General features: G+C 42.3%; 1 protein-coding gene across 3 annotated transcripts in view; it reads left to right on the top strand.

Annotated features, from left to right (window-relative positions):
• The first annotated feature begins 980 nt into the window (after window positions 1-980).
• The window catches only part of LOC119178235 (beta-hexosaminidase subunit alpha), a 59,434-nt gene continuing 38,120 nt past the window's right edge, over window positions 981-22,294 (top strand). The window contains exons 1-5 of one of the 3 annotated variants that reach the window (XM_037429430.2): window positions 981-1,116; window positions 4,721-4,886; window positions 12,147-12,465; window positions 13,815-13,930; window positions 20,024-20,134. In XM_037429430.2, the coding sequence (XP_037285327.2) occupies window positions 4,737-4,886; window positions 12,147-12,465; window positions 13,815-13,930; window positions 20,024-20,134 (696 nt within the window). In that variant the 5' untranslated portion in view covers window positions 981-1,116; window positions 4,721-4,736. Of the gene's footprint in view, window positions 1,175-1,219; window positions 1,240-4,720; window positions 4,887-12,146; window positions 12,466-13,814; window positions 13,931-20,023; window positions 20,135-22,294 lie in introns of those variants that run through there. The other 2 variants (XM_075887262.1, XM_037429429.2) reach the window with 2 other exon arrangements.

The raw sequence follows: 22,294 nt of genomic DNA, 5'->3' as shown, positions 1-22,294 counted from the left end.
CTTATTTATCTTGTTCGCTAAAAGCAAAATTTTCGAGTACAAGAAGGTACGCTTTCTGACAAGCACACCCAAAAAGTGACCACAAGTCAACGCCCTTTGTATTGCTTTGATATCATCTTTATTGTTCTTGTGTGCACACATACTTTTTTATCATAAATCTTTACTAATGAAGGTGACATTTGAAGGTTCGAACATTTATCTATTCTATTATGTTTTCCGCGTACCATCTGATATGTTTCCTTCTCTTGCGTTGTACGTCCACAGTACTGGGCATCCACTTAAGTCGACGTAGTTTCCCTATTTTCAAAGTAAAAGTAGACTCCGCCTTTATCACTCTTCAATTCTGCTAAGAATTAAACTAAATAAAATGTGTTGTTTAAGACATAGTTACAAAGAACGTGTAGAATATTTGAACCGATTGATTTCGTAGTTATATTAGCTGGTCCAATAAAATAAGTATAGTGAGTTTAGCAACACCAATTATTTGTGATGAAATGATTGGTTTTGTAAATATGAAGAATGTAGCGATGTGAAAAATTATTAAAAAAGGTGTTGCAATTCACAAACGAAGAAAATACATGTACAAGCAAGGTTAAAGTTACACGTAGTTGTTATTTTGAGGTGCAGTGCTCCAAGTTACAGCTCTGAACGATTCGACCAATAATTCGTCATCAAATCTGTTACAGAGATGGTGATTGAATGAATTAAGGTGCCTTGATTGGCTGCTGTTTGCATGCCGGCAGTTTTGCTGAACGACGTCTGGACGGTGATTTCAAGGAACTGCGTCCTCTGACGCCGGTAACATACGTCGCCTTCTCTCTCGGCCTGTCTACAGCACACGCACCTCCCGCTTGAAATTGGCAGCTGTGAGTTCCAAACACGAAATGCTCGTTGTACACGATACGCACTATGGTTTTGAGTTACCGACAAACAATCTGTTCTTCTCGCCGTCAACCCTCTACTCGACGTAGGACATCCGTCACGTGCCTGCCATATCGCTCTCGCCCGCCGCTTTCTCGAAAGTCAATCGGCACACCGATAAGAAATCTGCACTCGTTGGCAGCGTGCGTTCGGGCTCCGTTTCTTCCCTTCATTCGACTACCAGCCGACCGTCGTGTGAGTGCATCACCTTTCTTACTACTTCAATCGTCTCGAGCGTGAAGATATTTCACGGGTGCTGTTCTTAACTCCCAGTAATGACCAATCACTCAAACACCATGAGAAGCAAGGAAGCATGTGGTATGGCCAAAGAAAAAATATGGACGAAATCGCCATTCTTGTTAGTTCTCGCAATTTTGGCCATGCAAGAACAAGAAACGCCTGGATATTCAAGAATTTCAGGGGCTGTCGTCAGAGAGATGCGACCAGAGATCGCGAGCCCAATTTATAGTTCTTGTTCCTCCATAAGCAAGGGTTTTCTAACGAACATTTATGCACTTTGTGTTCACAGTTAGCAGTTCTATTTTCAAATTGTGTCCCTTGATTCTGTTAAGCGGCAATTACCGAAAGTGTAATGTGAGCATCACATTGACGGCCAGTGTTTATGTGGGGATACGTGTCAGAGCATTTGACCAAGAAAAATAAGCATAAAACGAATATCAAACATTCTGATTCAGCTGCTTTAAAAACGCAGGCAACCAGCAGAATTCCCTCTCGCCGTGCAGTGGGATATGCGACAAGGCATCTGTAGAAACTATTCACCAAAGATGCGTTAGTTTTTGTCTTGTCAGATCAGTTTTTCTTACTCAGATTCAAGTACCTTTAGAACAAATACAATGCGTGATGTTATGATTCTGCTGTGTTTTTGTGTCATTTTTCTGGCACCTAATAGATTTTGAAACATCTGTGCTAGCACTGCTTTTAAAATAATTTTTGGGTTCGTGCGGGCTGTTCATAAAATGCTGCTCATACTCAGTTTTCTGGTCCCCCTGAGGGAGGCATTTCAATCTGTTTCCGTAGGATATGTTGAAGATATGCTTAAGCACATTCAATATGAATCTTTAAATTCCGAGCCACAGGTGGTGACCCAAAGCAATGTGATCCTTAGGAGACACTGAGTACAACTTTAAGAAAAGAATAATCTGCATGGTATCACTTTCTGTTTTTAAATTCGAAAGCGCGTTTTGTCTCTTTTAGAATAAAACACTGTAATAATAGTAATAAAATAGTTTTATTTATTTTTCTGATCATAGACAACTCTTCGAACTGCGAACAACATGAAGTCACATAACATTGCTGAAGAACTACGAAACAGCAAAATAACTTGACAAGTTCAGGCGCTGGCCCCACAAAACATTTTTTTTTTCGTACGCGGTCTTTTATTGCGATATCCACTGATAGACACTGCCTCACCACGGTGGTATAGTGGCTAAGGTACTTTGCTGCTGGCCCGCAGATCGCGAAGACAAATGCAGAGTGTCGGGGCTGCATTTTAGATGGAGGCGAAAAGGCTGTAGGCTCGTGTGCTCAGATATGGGTGCACGTTAAAGAACCCCAGGTGGCCGAAATTTCTGGAGCTCTCCCCTACGGCGTATCTCACAATCGTATTGTGATTTTGAGACGTTAAACCCCACATACTAATCAACTGATAGACACTCATGGCGGGTTTTCGCCTTCGACGTTGGCGCCTTAGCGGAAGACACTAAGATAACTTGCCGTGGGCAGGATCCTGCCCACGGCAATTTATTTTTTCACCCACATTTCTTCATATTTACAATACAACTTGATCTAATATCTTCCCCTATACTTTCCTTGGCATTATTGTCTGTTATATCTCATTAATATGTTATATCTCATTAATACTGTTATAGTATAACAGTAATAATGCTGTTATAATACTGTTATATCTCATAATACTGTTATATCTCATTAATAAACGAGCTCTTAGGTATACACTTCTTTCCTTATTCATTAACGAGGGTCTCGTACTAGCAGACTTAGTGCCTTTAGGTTGTATTCGAGGGACTATTGGTCAGCTGCCCACTCGTAACAAGTTCACGTGGTACGTGACGCCAAACAGGCTCAAAAAGAGTGTGCCACACTCGCTGCCATGGCTACTGGTGGCGCTGACTGACACTGCCACGTTTAATTTACATATAAACCCTATAAAGCAGCTGGGGGTATAGCTGTCGTGGTAGCTCAGGGGTAGAGCATCGAACGCGTCATTCGAAGGTCGCAGGTTTACATCCCGCCCATGGCAAGTTATCTTTCCACCCACTTTTCTTCATATTTGCATTACAGTTTGGTCTAATATCTTCCCGTATACTTTCCTTGGAATTATTGCCCGTTAGATCTCATTATATTGTGTAAAAATGTAAAAACACAAAAAAACGAGCCCTTAGGTATACACTTCTTTCCATATATATATATATATATATATATATATATAATGTTTGTGTGTGTTTGTGTGTGGTTGGGTGGGTGGGTGTGTGTGCGTGTGTTTGTGTGTGTGTGTGTGTACAATACATTGTCAAATGGGTTCAATCTTTCCCACTCCTACACGATTAGTTGGCTAGGCCACAGGCAATCTGTTTTCGCACATCAGTCGGAGACTAATCCTATCCTCTCGAGTTATTATTATTACTCTGAAATTCGGGCTCATTGTATGGACTGTCAAGGCATCAGTGATTTTATATATATAGGGCGAAGCTCCCTTTTTTTACAAGGAAAACATCATGAATTATCCGAAAAAGAATAATATTCCATTACCAAGAGCCCTGTGCAGCAACGCATGGCCCTCAAGTCTGCCTCTGATTCCGGAGGTCATCCTCCCCTTTTCATGTAGACAGGTGGGGATTTCCATATAAAAGTGCAGTGAATTCGTATGAAGATCCTAATTAGTGTATACGCGCTTATGAATATTCCCATACTGTTTGTTCCGAATCTGAAGATTTACTCCCCTACCGCTAGCTCCCTGATAGCAGGCACTTGCTTGAAATAGGAGATAAGTGTAGGAATTTCACGAAGGGCCTTGAGAGCATTGGCAACGAAACAAAATGCAAATAATTTCAGGGTGTCAACACTGCTAATAAATGTACATTTTTTATTTTGTTACAATATCGGTGTATAATCTATTGTGTTTTCTTGTTAACTTTGACCATTTCTTTGATCTTGCATGTTTGCCTAATTGTCTAATGTGCTGTTCCCCACATGCCTATCCGTGATTCATAGTAGTGTGGTGTAAATGAAATACTAAATAAGTAAATAGTTAAAGAAAAAACACAAGCCAAATAAAGAATTCCTTGTCCTTTATGCCTGTGTAACATGTACGTCTCAAAACTGCTCAAGACAAGTGTTCTGCAAATCTTTTCCTTGAATTCCTTGAAGATCGTCGCACGAACACGACTGCAGTCAAAGTACTCTGTGAGGCATCCTTGCTTTTAGTGACCGTTATTGAAATATGATGTGATAGTGCAGGTGATTAGACTATGGCACCATCCTGGTATTGCTGTTCTTTATATAAGTGATAATTATGACATATCGCGGTGATGTCTAAATGGCTCCAAGATTCTGTCTCGGAGCACATAATTATTTTTATCACATATTACCGTAACGTATTTAAAAAATTACTTATAATAAATGTTTTTGCAGGCACGTTCATGGAGATTATAACGGCGAACAACCCTAGACACGCATTTCGGTAGTGCTAGCTTTTCTGAAAGTTGGTAACGTTGTAAAAAGTGTGAGCATCTTAGACCAACACATCGCATTGTTTTCACAGGGCCAGCAGGATCACAATGAGGCACCACTGCTGCGTCCGTTCGGTATTGCTCCTATCGGTGCTGACGTGTTGCCTGGCCTTGGCTTCGGCGTGGAGGCATAGACAATGGAGGCATAGACAATCTGAAGATTATGAAGACACTCTCCACTCTTGGCGACCGCGCGTGGTGAGCTCACGATGTAAATAAAAATGTTCATGCAACGTAAAACAGGCCGCATATTAACGATGAAAGTTTGCTCATAAACGTGCAAAAGGTGTTCCAAATGAATGTGTTACTGCAGTAAAGTAGCCGCAGTCTTGCTTACTATAACGAATGCAACCAAAATCACGCTGAGAAGTGATCCTGTAGAAAAGTTGTGTATAAAACAGAATTGCTCGTTTAACCAATATATTTTATTTCTTGATATGTTAACGTCATATTATCGTTGGAAGTTTACTGAAATCAGTTCTGTAAAGGTTCTGTCAGGGCCACTGGCCACGCCTTAAAACTTTCTACGCATTCTTGGTGAAAATGTCGAAAATTTTTTCACTGCTGTGTGAGGCAGAAATAAATCACAGCACATTCACGGAGTGGATGATGATGAGTGGGGCAAAGTGTGAATCTGTCCGTCCGTCCGTGTGTATGTATCTGCCTGCCTGTCTGCCTGCCTGCCTGCCTGCCTGTCTGCCTGCCTTTTTGTCTGTCTGTCTGTCTGTCTGTCTGTCTGTTTGTCTGTCTGTCTGTCTGTTTCTCTGTTTCTGAATATTATGTGTTGGTAATACCGAAGGGGCGTGGGACTGCCTTAGACTAAAAGGAGCTTCACCTCTAAAAAGTGCTATGGTCGGCTATGCACCGGCAAGTAGGTACAAGGATGGTTCAGGCCAGCTGTCCCGTAGAAAGAAGTGGATAGCTGTTGGGGACGGCACCGACTTTGTGGGAAATTGGCGGAATGTGTGTGCCTTAACTCAAAATGAAATCATGTTCGTTTTTTTGCCGTTTTGCAGTAAAATTGATTCATACGGGCTTTATAGAATTATACCGAGTAGCCCAATGACCCACTGTGTTCAGGCTTACTCTATTCTATAGTAGAACTAAAGGGTGGGTGAGTTGTACCATATCCACAATTGGGCAGCGCACAAAAGGAAACACACAAGAGAAGGAAACAGGACAAGCGCAAGTCTAACAACATAAATTTATCATCAAGAGATATTTTGTATATAAGGTGGGTAATACTTTTGGCACAATTTCTGCACCATCCTTAAGGAGGTCCGTATGCCAAAATAACTAGAGCCACGTTTTAGAAAGAAGGAAAACAAGAGGGAGGAAAGACAGGGCTGTTGACCATGAAGTTTTGCATAACAGGTTTGCTATCTTGCACAGGGGCAAGATTAGCGGGAAGGTTGAAATAAGAGTAAAGAAAATGAGACACAGGGGGAGCACACACATATTGTCACAGCCCTGAGCAGTGCTTTTGTGTGGCACACAATCTATCAATTAATCAATCAATCAGGGTTTATTTTCAGCTTCGAAGACATTCACTGGAGCTTGGTTGGTACAGACAAAAACGACATAGATTAGGCTTGACAGGATGCGTATTCATCATTAAGAGTATACAGCCGCGCGTGCAAGTCTGTCGTTCATATTAGTTTTAGCATTGCTTTCGTCACTTGATTTCTCACTGTCTTTTCAGCCATGCAATAGACAATAGTTCATAGTGTCACCTTTCTGTTGTAAAGACGAATAGATTGCATGAGAGCTTAGCTAGGAGAATCGCAGAAGATACACTGAAAAGTCTTCTCGGTGCTGTAGGCGTCGCGTAAAAGCGTTGTCGGTCATTCCTATCCGAAACGAATAGTCTTGTGGCCAGCTCCAGGGATACCAGGGTGTCGGCTCTGTCCTTCAAGCCCTGTGAGGCTTTGACAAGCCATTTTTCGTATTTCTGGGCTCCTTTTTCACAATGCTAATAGAAGAATAGTAAAATTAATACTTACTTCATGAAAGTCACCCATAGCCGTGAGTGGGATACCAGAGGGGCGCTCTTACGTGGAGTCTAGCTAGAACTCACATACAGGCAGTGTATTGTTCAGAGGAACAACTTGATTCCGTCTTCTTCACGATACCAGGGTGAACGTGGCTTTCCTGTACAAGAAGTAAGAAAAATCTGCTGATATTGGTGGCGTTATTTCTTGCACTCAGCTTCTCGAATTCTTCACGGCTGAGTTCTCCTGTTTTGGTAGGATTTTGGTAGAGTCGGGGGCAACGCATATTACTGACAGGGAAGCTTTTCAGAAGAAGAGACGTCTCACGACTTCCTCGCATGGGGAAGGGCTATGCTTCAAAGTATCGTTATAAAGGCAGACGCCGCAAGCCTTGGCACCTATGGAGGATAAAAAAAATGGCGGACCCTTAAGCTTCACCTTTAATAGTTGAACGCGATACTGAAATCCGGCCCATAGTGCACACCCTTCAACCACTAAGTGCATACTTATTAATATGTTTTGTTACATACACACATACACGCACACAGTAGATTGTACCAGCGCGCACGTAGGAATGGTACATATATGTTTTTGATCTAAATCGAGAGTCGCATATCCTCGAAGATACATGCTGTGCTCTCGCCATCTCAGAGGCCATAAATAGTCTCATAATCTTAAGATGGCAGCACATTATCTAGCGATGGCTGTTTGCTTGATCAATAACTCTGGAAATGCCTGATACATTTTGCACTAGATGGAGATAGTTGTTTATTTTTAAAGCTGTTCGAAAGTTCCTGTGTGTTTTTAGCGGTGGCGGCTGTACTATCTCGGCCTTTTTCGACGTAGTTTGGGGCCTCCCAAATGCGCTTACGGATCACCGACTGGGCTCCTTTTGGTCGTGACACCTGTCGAACAAAATGCGTTAAAGGGCCCTGGAACACTTTTTCAAGTAACCATGGAATGAATTTGCTAGAAGAGCTTATTGCCTCACAAATTTAACGGCGCCATAATAATTTTAACAATCTGTCCAGTGCGAGTGAAGTTACAAAGGTTTGCCGATATCTGTAATTGCATTCTCCTTTCTCTCCTCCATTCGAAAGCGCTGGAAGCTAAGCAGGGAGAGGTGGGAGAGGTAAAGGAGCCACGTTAACCGTGCCTCGTGACCTTGAGCACTTCTTTCTTTTTTTTTTCTCCGAATGAACGGCTTTTTCAATATGATCGCGCGCGGGCGCATGGACAAGTAGTGGCATGCCGCAGCAATCTCGGTAACAAGCTTTTTCGCTCACGGGTGATTTGTGTTTAGAAAAAGTTTATTCTCTCATGGGACGCAACAAATTTAAGGGACAAACCTAAAGGACAAACCTAAGAACGCAACAAACCTAAGGGTGATTTTAGGGGCGAAGCTCCTTATGGCATTGCTTGTGCGTCCCTTGTAGTACGTAACCACGAGTGGCACATACTCGAAATAGGTATAACATTTTACCTCCAAGGTGGTGCAAGTGAGAGATTTCTTCTGTGCGTTGTTTAACAATGAAAAATAGTGCTCAATGTACATGCCAATGGCTGCTAATGGGGAATGAGAGACAGGAGCATTCGGCTTTTAGTCAACGCGCACGCTGCGATCCCCATTAGCAGCCATTGGCATGTACATTGAGCACTATCGGACAAGAAAGGGATGCTACATTATACTCGCTGGGTGTAACCTCCTTAGCTTTAGAAAGGTTTAGCGCGCGTTGAGCTGCAGGGTCATGAATACAATGAACTAGTATATACCATGAATGAATTCCAGGTGGTTAAAGGGGGGAAGCAGATACGAAGTGCAAGCCGTAAGAAATTAAAAGCTGAATCCTCCTGTCTCTCATTTCACATTAGCAGCCACTGGCATGTACATTGAGCATTATCTGACAGGAAATGGTTGCTACGTTATACTCCCTGGGCGTAACCTCCTTGGTTTAAGAAAGGTTTAGCGAGCATTGGGCCGCAGTGCCATGAATACAGTGAACTAGTATATACCATGAACTCAAGGTGGTTGAAGGGGGGAAGTAGACCCGAAGCCCAAGCCATAAGAAAGTGTGCGTGTGCCACCTCTCGTTTAGTGCTTGGAGTGTGCACTGAATGGCGGTGCTTCTATGTGGGGAATATATGTTAAAAAGATGCGAGATGGTGGGACTTGGAGTGTTGAATAGATGGACGAACGGACGCACAGACAGATGGATGGATGGATGTATGAACAGACACAGGGGCGGGCGCACGAACAGACGCATGTGTGGTCACCCAGACGGACGCATGGACGGACAAATGCTTCGCCCCACTCTCCATCATTCACTCCGTGGATATGCTGCCATTTTTTTCCAACCAACGGGGCCGACGCCGATGGAATTTATGCGACACGAGTTTTGCAACGCTATCGCGTTAAAATGACCGTAGGCTCCTCCACTGAAATCATTTATAAATGGTAGATGACAGCCTAAGAAATTGAGGGAAACAAATTCTCCCGTTCAACCTAACCATCAGTACCACTAAATAAAATGATCATTTGCATAGTTTCTTACAATATTTGGAGTTTTTGCATCCCGAAACCACGTTACCTATATGAAAGATGCTGAAATGGAAAACTCAAGATACTTCGGTCATCTGGTGTTTTTTATTGTGCACTACCTTTGCACGGTACATGGGCATCAACTATAAATTTCTGTAATTTATATAAATAAAACATTTGATTGATAGGCCCAGTGATATTATTATATTTGCAAGTGCAGAAAAAGTAAGATGAACAAATATAAGCACTTTTTTGTTTTGAGGATTTCCTGCCACAATTCATCAAGCACCCATCAGTGTTTTTTAAATAAAAAATACTTCCTAAATGGATTAAAAAATAAGGAAACATACAGATATTATTATTACTTTTTTATAGTGGCAGGCACATCGGGATGAGCCCACATAACAACCATGACAGTAATTACGTAAGTTAACGTTGTCATCAGGGGATACAGGCTGTTGGATCAAACGGGAATATTGGAGGCGATTCTTATAAGACTCTATTGCCACTTTAGAACTTTGTAAACAGAGCCGCAGGCAATTTTTCTGAAAGAAGGAAATCCAACTGATTTACACTGCCAAACTGTTAGCGAAACAAGGGAAAGCGTAATTGCCATACACTTAGGAGATGTGGAGAATGATCCAGCGCCTTTACATGAACCGTGCAACTACATCATTTCATGGGCACTGTACAGGCTACATGCGCCGTTATAGCAGGCATAGCGCAAGTAGGCTAAAACGTTTGGGACTATTTGCGCTATAATCATGAAGTTTCATACTGTAAAAGCTAGTAAGCCTATCTGGCGAGGTGATCGTTTAACCACTCTGGGAATAAAAACAAGTAGAGGCTTGTGTTTTAATGGCTTTAGATGACAAACTGTCTGCAAGTTCTATTATACAGTTTCAGTTTCGTTCCGTGAGCAGCAGCTGCATCATACCGCAAAGGGTTAGGCATATTCTGGCGTGGGTAGTAGGGTGCAGGGCAAAACATTCAAACTGGACATTCGTTGTTGAATGTGGCTGATGCGTGCTAGCTCTCCGCGTCTGCGGTAAAGTTGTGGTTTTCATAGTTTCAATTTGATAGTTTTAGCTAAGCGTTGCTCTCGCGCTGCTCCATTGAAATTTGTCTCGTGCCAGTTCATAAAGTTGCAAAAGTACCTGTTCATTTTGAAGTGCGTTTTACCAAAACCCTTTGTAACTTGGCTACGATACGACAGCGAAATGAAATAGACAAACCGCTACGATTCGCTGAATTGGCCTTTGACAGGAATGAGAGATGCATTCTTTTTGACGTGTCTGGCATAGCCGCAAATGTCATGTTTAGTGTTTCCTACTGAATAAAGTACTTTTATTTTCATAACTAAACAATGAGTGCTTTCGAAAGAAAAGCGTGGTTGTGCAGAATAACTATTTTAAAAATATAACTTGTTATTTGTCCGGGCCAAATCTGGACCACAATATCACAGCAATACGTACCCTGGTTCTGAGCATCCAGGCTTCACGTTCATCTCACGATCATGCAAGCCTTCTGCAATAAGCTTCACATATAAATGAACGAAGCAACTTTTATTGGAGGTGACTGTATTCATTTGGCTTTAAGTTGGAAGAACAGGAGAACAAGAGTAATCAAGAACAAAATTAATCCACAGCAAATACGATGCCTGTGTGTGTGTGTGTGTGTGTGTGTGTGTGTGTGTGTGTGTGTGTGTGTGTGTGTGTGTGTGTGTGTGTGTGTGTGTGTGTGTGTGTGTGTGTGTGTGTGTGTGTGCGTGCGTGCGTGTGTGTGTGTGTGTGTGTGTGTGTGTTTAGAAAAAGTGGTTAAAAACTCAGAGTATTTGGTACCCTACTAGGGAAGAGAATATAGCCATCTCATAGGCCTCATACCTGATGAGTTCCTGCCGACAAAAATTAAAGATCATTTCGCCTATAGCTGCATAGCCCTTGGACAACGAAGTGCAGCGTAGAATACCTAATTGAATGTTAACTGCACACTTTAATTAACAATTGGAAAGCGATAAGCGCACGCGACACATGCAGCTTCCCATGAACCCTATGGTAGTTGAAGCGTCGCTCAAAATCACCGAATTCACTCTAGTATGTACTGGACTTCTTGAAGCTTTATAACTGCAGCGGATGGGGAACCAATGACGTCATTCTGGTCGACGGCTTGTTGCACTTCTTGATGGTTAGGTTTCGCTTTCGCCAGTGAACTGGATCGCACTTCTTTACTCCTGAATAATCACATAATCACCAAATGCCATCTCTGGTAAATTTCAGAAAGAAGTCAGCAAGTTCTCTGCGAGAAGGATTTCAACTGTCACATCTGACCAGAGCGCGAACCTCGTTTATTCAGAACCAAAATATTTTAGATTTTAACAATGCCTATGACTATTATCTATGGCCACCTAAGGATATCGGCTGCCAAAAATAATGTGATCACTGACGCAAAAAAAAAAACGAATATCGCAAATAGATTACTTGTGAGTATTTTGGACCCAATTCTTGAAACTCCCGCAGACGTAGATATCAGGCTATATATTGAAATTCGTTTGTGCTCAGGGCTGAGGTTTAGAAAATGGCAGAACTGGTGATGCCAAAAGGCGTGGTGGTGAATTGAATGATGGTATGTAATTTATTCATAGGGACTTGAGGTGCAAAGAATGGTTGTTTCAATGTGTCAAATTATCATATGAATGGTAACACCATAGAATGTCAGCAGTATTTACACTGGAATGCCTAAACATCTCCATTTTTTTCAAACCACATAGTTGCTATGCTAACGGATTTAAAGGATCCTTCAAAATATTTGCACGGACATATCACTTGACACCTCGGTTAGAACATGACTGTCAGTGTATTCTACACTGCAATAAAGGACCACCTTGCTGCAATGCAGATATAATGTGAAATTTTTCCCGATTATTTATAGGTCGTTCCAACCCAAGGTGAGGTGTGGCCACAGCCTCTGAACCAGACGAAAAGCAGCAATACTCTATCTCTCGACGCGAGCACCTTCTCGTTCCAGTACGAGGGTCCCTGCTTCGTGGTGCAACAGGCATTGAAGCGTTACCGGCGCGAAATATTATTCCAAAACTGCACAAAACCTGGAACATCAAAAGGAGAGCGATACCAAAATTCTGGAAGTCTCCACCGTAACAACCACTTATTCAACGGTGCTTTCCATGTTTTGAAAGTGACGGTGTCTCGTCCTTGTGAAGACATCCCTGATCACCAGATGGATGAAAGCTGTAAGTATTGCACAAACACTCGGGAATGACTGAATAATAAAAGCTTCGTCGTACAAGCTAGTGACTCGTCTAGTGCGGTTAGTTCAGAATGTGTTTGCAAAGCTGTTTGTAACTGAGTTTGTTACGGACACAATCTCACGAGAGCATTCGAGAAGTTCATTACGTGTTGAATTTCGCCATGAAGTAAACGTTCAAACAAATAAAAAATGTAGTGATGTTTAGTTCGAAACAGATACCTAATCATTCTACCTTTCTGAACATATATATGACCGAAAACTTAAAAACATCTTTTTTACTGTATATTAGAAACAATAATGTACATCTTATCTTGCGCCCATATCAACAGCAGGTGTTGTTTTTGCTAGACATTTTTGCGTTAGTTACCCCTGAATAGTAATTGGGTTCCTCCGGTGTAATTACGCAGTCAAACATTAGCAACATAAATAATATTAACTGGTGAGAAGTGCTGCATTTTTATTGGAAAGTGACCAAAAGCTAGGGTATGGAACACTGCACGAACCAGCATTGAAAAAAGCGTCTTAGAATTGGTGGAAATTGATACGAGCATTATATACTTAAGAATAACTGAAATATTGTTTAAGAACTAGGTTTTAAACTGAGATTGCTAATAATATTTCTTGGTAACCACAACAAGAACACCTATAAGTTGTTCGATACGGCCCTGCGAACTTGTGAAACTTTTTTCTACTGGCCAAGATAATTGAAGAATGGAAGCTCTTCGACCATGGTGAGCTGGCCAAATTATTCTAACTAAGCAGAAACGGAAATCACTTGCTCAATCTAAAGGCGAGATAAATGCACCAAACTTCATCTAAAAGCATTCAAATTGCAGGTCAGCCTACAGTAAATGTTGACATGAACTTGTGATTGGAAACTCAGTCGTCAGTGAATGGTAAACAAATAAAACATAAGGAGTGCTTCGTTTCTACAGAGAGTGCTTAGTAAAAGATTTGCACTGCTAGACGTGCCAAGCTGTGCACTCACCAAAAATGTGACAATAATTATAAATTTTTGGAATGCTGCATAATTCAGTTTCTTGTGGAGTGGCGTCCGCTTGAATGGGCTACCTATGTACCACGTAGTGGTGCATCAAAAGGGTGGCACACCAGACTCATGTTTCGCCACTTCCATTGATTTTTCTTTGCCATGGCATATATATATCACCAAATGACACTCTAGCACTTCTGCCTGTCTGGCCCCAACTTATGATCAAAATTGTGCCCCCATAGTACCTTCATCTGCACGGACCTTATCGATGACAAGATCTCACAAATATCTTGGATTGTCTCTCAGAGATAGCAAAATGCAGTTTTTCATTTCCTTTTCAGATGTCCTTTCCATATCCTCATCTGAAGAGTCTTTCATCTCGGCTCGCACTGTCTGGGGAGCGCTGAGGGGACTGGAAACTTTCAGTCAGCTTGTCTACTCGCCAGATGGAGAATCGGTAGGTAGCCGTGGATTTAAGCTTCTATGAATTGTTGTCTTAGTGCTAAAATATAAAGATACTGTGGCCAAGATTTTTATTCGATACGAGGCCCACACTGGTGATGATATATATATATATATATATATATATATATATATATATATATATATATATATATATATATATATATTTATATATATATATATATATATATATATATATACATATATATATATATATATATATATATATATATATATATATATGTATAGGCAGGCATGGGGGTTGAGTGGCCGTAGCGTTGCATATAGTCCAGTAGATCCTCCGTGGGCGGTCTCACAACGTGGTTTATTTCGATGTTTCGGCCTAGAGTCTGGCCTTCATCATCCTGATGAAGGCCAGACTCTAGGCCGAAACGTCAAAATAAACCACGTTGTGACCGCTCACGGAGGATCTACTGGACTAATATATATATATATATATATATATATATATATATATATATATATATATATATATATATATATATATATATATATATACATATAGTTGCAGCAAGGAATTAACGCTGGCCTCAATAGAATAAGGAAAAATAGGGTACGACGCACGGTGGTATTGCACGGTATATTCTGACGTTTTGGCTGGTGGATCGGCTGGTGGACCTACAGGCACTTTGACGAGGGCTGCTCCACCAGCCAAAACGTCAATCAGAATATACCGTGCAAAACCAACGTGCGTCGTGCTCTATTTTTTTCTCTCTCTCTCTCTCTCCCTATATATATATATATATATATATATATATATATATAGTCTAGTAGATCCTCCGTGAGCGGTCACAACGTGGTTTATTTCGACGTTTCGGCCTAGAGTCTGGCCTTCATCAGGAATAAAGATACAGTTTGTTGGTGCTCAGCTCTATACAATCTCAAATCAGAGGGCAAGGAAAGAGGGAAAAAGGGAAAGAAAAAAAGAAAAGAAAAGGAAAGAAAAAAAAGAAAAAAGAGAAAAATAATATACGGTGGACGCCCCTCGGGTGCTCCCCTTCCATTTTTCCCTCCACTTCCCCCCTCATCTCTCTCCCCCCTCTCCCCTTCACCTTTCTGATGTCAGCGGTCTGTGTATGTTTCCGTTCACTAGCGCATTCCTCCCGATCAGACGGCCCTAGTGCCAAGAGGGGCCCTCTTGGCACTAGTGGTTCGGTGTGGGGCAAAAAAAAAGCTTTTCAGGAAGTCCTAAGCCTCTAACTACTCGGGGTCCCGTAAACAATTCGTCGTAGAAAGACGGGGGCCGCGTATTGTGGCAGAGGCTGGTCAGCAGGCATTTTAGGAAGTTCTAAGCCTTTAACTACTCCGCACCCTGTCAACATTTCGTCGTAAAAATAGGGGTGCCCCGTATTGCGGTAGGCTGTGCAAGCGCGTGCAATGCGAATTCCTTGCCCGCTTCTAAATTACGCGTGTCGTGGGGGCCTCCCGGCTGTGCACATGGTTGCTGTTGGGCATGTCGTGCATGGCACAATTGATTGGGTAGTAAAATAAAACAGAAAACAGAAGAGAGCTGCACTTAGGAAGAGTAGTTACACTTGGAATTGTGTTGTGTTGTCCAGTGCCCTTCGCAGCTGCAGTGCCGTGAACTCAGTTACTATTTTCATTGTTGCCGTTATTGTTTTCTAATGCTTTAATTGCTGCAAGTGTACCAGGATTCTCATTTATTCCTCTATCGGGGGTGTTAAATCGGTGGATAAGGTATGACTCTCGTTGTTCACGTTCTCGATTTGATTTACATCCCGTCTCTAAGAGCGTTACTGATAGTTTGTCGAATGCATGGTCGGGAAGATTGAGACCATGAAGCGACCACCACGAGAAGACCCACAACGAAGAAACCTCTGCTTGACTTACAGCACAAACTTCCCCAATGTAAACAAAATCCTTAAACGACATTACAACATTCTGGAACAAAGTTAACGTCTGAAACGCGCATTCCCATCCGCTCCAGGCGTCGTTTACCGACGACCACGTAATCTCAAAGACACCCTTGTCCACTCCCAAATTAACACATCACCCCCCAATATTTCATGCCGCCCTTGCCTAAAGCCACGATGTCTTGTATGTAAGGCGATGCGAGAAACAGACAAAGCAACCAGCACGCAATCCAAGTTTTCGATTAACATACGAGGAAACCTAACATGCGATTCCTCTAATGTGGTGTACCTACTCGAATGCAATGTGTGTGGTATGCAGTACATCGGACAAACAGAAACACCATTTAGGATTCGCTTCAATAATCACAGAGCCCAAGCCAAATCCGCCCCAAGTCTATCTCTATCAAAACATCTCAATCTTCCCGACCATGCATTCGACAAACTATTAGTAACGCTCTTAGAGACGGGATTTAAATCAAATCGAGAACGTGAACAACGAGAGTCATACCTTATTCACCGATTTAACACCCTCGATAGAGGAATAAATGAGAATCCTGGTACACTTGCAGCAATAAAGCATTAGAAAACAATAACGGCAACAATGAAAATAGTAACTGAGTTCACGGCACTGCAGCTGCGAAGGGCACTGGACAACACAACACAATTCCAAGTGTAACTACTCTTCCTAAGTGCAGCTCTCTTCTGTTTTCTGTTTTATTTTACTACCCAATCAATTGTGCCATGCACGACATGCCCAACAGCAACCATGTGCACAGCCGGAAGGCCCCTACGACACGCGTAATTTAGAAGCGGGCAAGGAATTCGCATTGCACGCGCTTGCACAGCCTACCGCAATACGGGGCACCCCTATTTTTTACGACGAAATATTGACAGGGCGCGGAGTAGTTAAAGGCTTACAACTTCCTAAAATGCCTGCTGACCAGCCTCTGCCACAATACGCGGCCCCCGTCCTTCTACGACGAATTGTTTACGGGACCCCGAGTAGTTAGAGGCTTAGGACTTCCTGAAAAGCTCTTTTTCGCCCCACACCGAACCACCAGTGCCAAGAGGAGCCGTCTGATCGGGAGGAATGCGCTAGTGAACGGAAACATACACAGACCGCTGACATCAGAAAGGTGAAGGGGAGAGGGGGGAGAGAAATGAGGGGGGAAGTGGAGGGAAAAGTGGAAGGGGGGCACCCGAGGGGCGTCCACCGTATATTATTTTTCTCTTTTTTCTTTTTCTTCTTTCCTTTTCTTTTCTTTTTTTCTTTCCTTTTTTTCCCTCTTTCCTTGCCCTCTGATTTGAGATTGTATAAAGCTGAGCACCAACAAACTGTATTTTTATTCCTGATGAAGGCCAGACTCTAGACCGAAACGTCGAAATAAACCACGTTGTGACCGCTCACGGAGGATCTACTAGACTATATGCAACGCTACGGCCACTCAACCACCATGCCTGCCTATATATATATATATATATATATATATATATCGTTTCTCACCTGACTAGGGCCTTTCTTCGATTACCTGATGGCTCAACGAGGCACAAATTCTATCAACGGGGTTGAAAAAGCGACAAAGTAGTGTCTTTGTAGCATGGTTCTACAGGCAACTAATACGCACATATTATTTTTTTGCCTCTCATTTACGCCAGCCAAAAAATGGTGCAAGCTCTTCAAAACTACTGGTCATTTCGCATATTCCTCTACGATTTTGAACACTTCACTGCGAGGAATGGTAATTTAATAATGTGTAGCAGAAGAGGACCTATTTTGGCAGGAAGTTATCGAATATGCGTTGTGAAAATTGGTTTCTCAATTTCTGCAGTTGGGACAAAAGTTCACTGTTAAGTTTCTTAGCTTTATTTGCTAGCCTTCACAACATGTTTACCAAAGCAGCGACGTGGCCACATGCACCATTGTCAGTATATATATATATATATATATATATATATATATATATATATATATATATATATATATATATATAAAATAAGGGAAAACAGTGTATACCTAAGGGCTCGTTCTTCCGTGTTTTCACACAATATTAATGAGATCTAACAGACTGTAATGCCAAGGAATGTACAGGGGAAGTTATTAAAACCAATGAAGTGTGAATAAGAAGAAAGAAGAAAGAAAAGTGGATGAAAAGATAACCAGCCGTGATATATATATATATATATATATATATATATATTTATCATCGAATATCATCATCATATATAGCATCGAACGCGTTATTCGAAGGTCGTAGGTTCGATTCCTGCTCACGGCTGGTAATATATATATATATATATATATATATATATATATATATATATATATATATATATATATATATATTTATTTATTTATTTATTTATTTATTTATTTATTTATATACAGACAGTTCTGCCGCGTTTAAGTTGAACAGTCAGGTTTAAGCAGCCAGCAAGGAGTAAAGCATTCTGTCCATAACATGCATAGCACAATGTACATCGTAGGGAACGTGCTTATTGTCGTCATACAGTCGCCTCACGCAATACCAATTTTTGTGTATACCAAACCTGCGAAACGGCTGCGAGCACATCATAACGTGGCATGTATTACAAGTCGTAAAAGACACGATTATCGTCAATTTCATTCCACCACCTGTCATCTGTGTTTGTCACACAGATGACAGGTGGTGGCCAAACGTGGTACATTTGGCAAACTGTAAAACCAGACACAAACTACTCCTGAACATGGCATATGCATGACATGCACGTCATGATTTTTATTTTACCACATGCCATTTATATCAGTCATACAGAAAGGTCTCGACGTACAAAATCTGTATATATTACGGTAACAAAACGGCCGTTAGAGCGTCATGATGATTACATGAAATCTTTGTTGCTCATGAAAATTCGAGATTCTCATATGATCAGTCATTTAGCTCTTGGTATGGTCATGCCATTCAAGAACAATTAGGTATAAATTAAATTAACGATACGGACCAGAGTGGACAAAGTCGTAAAATGCTAGATAGATGCGTAAGAATCGCCGAAGTTTGCTAAGAAAAGATTCGCATTTAAATCTGGATCTATGTGTTATGACTCATCAAGTCTGTGCTCTTCAGAGGATGATTGCGCATGCAACACCAAAGCTAGCTATTTTCTTTATGGTTGTCTCCCGTCTCCTTCGTTGTTCCCGTCGTTTTCGTTACTGCATTTTCTCCATCGGATCCGGACCAACGGACAAAACAACGGAGTAGTAAGAATGACGAGGGAGAGGAGGAGAACGACTGAAGAAACTAGCTAGCTTCGGAGTGGGATGTTCAGTCACTGTCTGAAGTACAGACTGAATAGGTCACAAAACATAGGAGCGGTTTTATTCTCATTATACAAATATCTATACACTAAACGAAGCTGGAAAGTCTTTATTCTTATCATTTTACCCAGCCAGGCAAATCACTCTTCAAGGAATGAATGAAATTACACCCATTTTAGTTTGTTCAGGCCAAGGGTGCCGCGATGGACAGAAACTGGCTACTATAGCAAAAGGAGGCGGTAGAGCTGCCTCCGTTTTATTAACGTACATTATGGAGACAACTAAGGTGGGGCTGCTTGAATGGCTTGAATCTTGTGGCTGTCGCGAAGCCGGTCGCCGATGGGTGGCGTGTTTCTTTTTAAATCGTACCCCTCTCCAATATTTCCTATTGGACTGAATAAGCTGCGGTATTTTGTGGTGTATGCGCATAGATTTGAATGCTTAAGCATGCGTTTAGTAGCCGCTTTCACTGTCTTCTGCAGAACCGGCAAGACAGAATTCATGAAATATGCCTCCAGCATAAGGGGTAATCCAATTGCAATTTAAATAATAACGAAGTCAATATTGGAATATATGAAGGTACTAATGGAAAAATAGAAAACTACCCGTACCCTTAACTGACAACAATGTAATTTTTGAAATGACCTTGCAGCAGCATTACAGAGGACAAGATCGAGAAAAGCCCCCCGCTTACTACCCAGAGAATCATTTTTATACAATGAGCCTCATTTACTTGAAGCGAGGTTCTTGAGCATATTGAAAGAAAATAATAAAATAGGTATCTGAAAAGCAGGTAGCAGATGCGAGTAACAAATCGCAGGGTGTACATACCCTGCCCTAAGTGCAAGTGAAGCCTCGTGCTTTACTTTTCTTTGGAAGAAATGCTCTCTTACCATTGCAGTGGGTCGTAAACGAGACAGTGATCTACGACGAGCCGAGATTTCCACATCGTGGTCTGCTGATCGATTCTTCTCGGCACTTCCTGCCAATGGAGTCCATAATAGACACATTGGTGAGTGGGCTTGTTGCACTGCTTGAAGTGCCTACATGTCGCGTATTTGCGAATTTTTCTCTGTAGCAACTGTTTGTCAAGACACTGGTATGAATGAGACTACGGAGCTTTTTTGTCGCAGTATGCAGAAGTCCGTATGAAGGCCGTGGTAATGAAACAAAGACACAGGAGCGCACGCAAAGCAAATGACTTCGTTAAGACATCAGTTCCCTCTCAAACAATTCACTGGTGTTCCAATGCTACAGAGGAACGACATAATTGCACAAAAAATATTTTTTCCCAATGTGTATTCACCGAAATCTGTGCCACCGTACCATTTGTTAGCAACTTTTGAATCATGCTACTGTTTCTATTCAGCTGTCGTCAATGCTTTCCGTCTACTAATAAATTGCCTACATGTGACTGGGCTGACAAGCCTTTTAGAAGCGGACATTGCCCGCCGTGGTGGTCTAGTGGCTAAGGTAGCCACTGAACCACAGCGATCAGCGTCAAATGAAACTCGAACAGCAGCAAGCCTTTGCGATAGTGTGGTGCGTGCCGTCCAGTTATCACCATTGACAGGCGCGCGAACCCCGTTTGGCAGCTTTGCGCATAAATTCGTGCCTGTTCGTAGTGATGAGTGTACAGCGCGCACTATACTATCCCGAAGGCTTGCCGCTGTTCGGGTTTCATTTGACGCTGATAGTACTCGGTTGTTGACCCACAGGTCGTGGGATCGAATCACGGATGTGGCGGCTGCATTTCCGATGGAGGCGAAAACGCTGTAGGCCCGTGTGCTCAGATTTGGGTGCACGTTAAAGAACCCCAGGTGGTCGAAATTTTCACTACGGCGTCTCTCATAATCATAAGGTGGTATTGGGACGTTAGACCCCAAATATTGATCAGAAGCGGACATTTGTGTATTTTTCAAGTGCGAATGCACTTTATAAGCGACCCTGAATCCGCCGTCCATGGTGCGCCTCCTCCTCTCTCCTAGCAACGGCACGAGGAGTGGAGAGGAGCGTCTGTAGCAACTGCGCAGTGATGTCACACACCACGTGATTGCGTGCGCTCCGCCCTCGCTCTGTGGCTGCGCGCGCCCGCGCAGCCACGACTTGCTCGAGATCGGCAAGTCGTCATAGGTATGGATCCATCGCAGGCATCAACCCTTACTGCGATACCTCCAACAACGAGTACAACGCAATCGAATGCGAGCATTGCACGCGTCCTTGAAGATGTCCCGCCGGTTGAAGACAAGGCAGCGCGGCGAAGGGCCCGTGATGCCGAGCGCAAGCGAGCGAAGCGGGCCGCAGACATAAACACCAGTATAGTGCGAATTTACTCTCACACATACGCGTAAACTCACCAAGATTTCCCGAGAGGGTCGCATCGTTCCTGGGAATCGCAATGTGATCACACAGGGGAGTTTACGTTAACTCACTGGCGGATGCCAACGGATTTTAACTTTACTCTCCCTCATAGCATCACCCCGTGCATTCGCACTTAACCATGTTCACCCTCGGGGAAATTCTTGGGGGTTTTTCAAGACGGTTCATTGAATTCAGTATCCGCTTTCATTTCTTTTTACCCCTGTATGCGTTATTTTATCAAAACGCTGTGAAGTAGCAACGCAGGAAAAACACCGGCAATGTCACATATCATTTGTGCTGTTTTCCGCCAATCTACGACAACGACTACTCTTTAACAATAGTGCTTGGGTCGTAGCGAGTCTGGAGTTCTACCCATACAATGCAGCGATAACTTACCAGCACACTGCTGCCAGTAGCGCATTCGTGTTCATTAAAAATCAACGCGTAATGACTGAAATTGCAGCTCTAAAAATGGCAGCCCGAGCAGTTTGATGACAGATCAGATTACGCTAGTTCATACGCAAGTATGCAGGCCTTTTTGTACTCGTCGATCGAGGTTAGCCCTACGCTGCAAATTAAAAATTAGAGCAGTCATATGATGAGGCCAAAGAAGGCAAGCTTAGACTGAGGTGTTCTACTTACTTCATCATGAGCTTCAGCTTATTTTCATTCATTCATGAAATATATTACAATCAATCACATCAACACGTGTATTACTTCCCGTTTGTATACCTATTCATTAGGGGGCCTCAGTGAATTATAACTTAGCTAGAAACCTGCAAAAATGTGCTCATACAAGTTGGAATTGGAG

Source organism: Rhipicephalus microplus, chromosome 1, assembly GCF_043290135.1.
Source record: "Rhipicephalus microplus isolate Deutch F79 chromosome 1, USDA_Rmic, whole genome shotgun sequence".
NCBI lineage: Eukaryota > Metazoa > Arthropoda > Arachnida > Ixodida > Ixodidae > Rhipicephalus > Rhipicephalus microplus.
The sequence above is the reverse complement of the archived record's forward strand: the minus strand, read 5'-3'. Positions and strand labels throughout refer to the sequence as shown.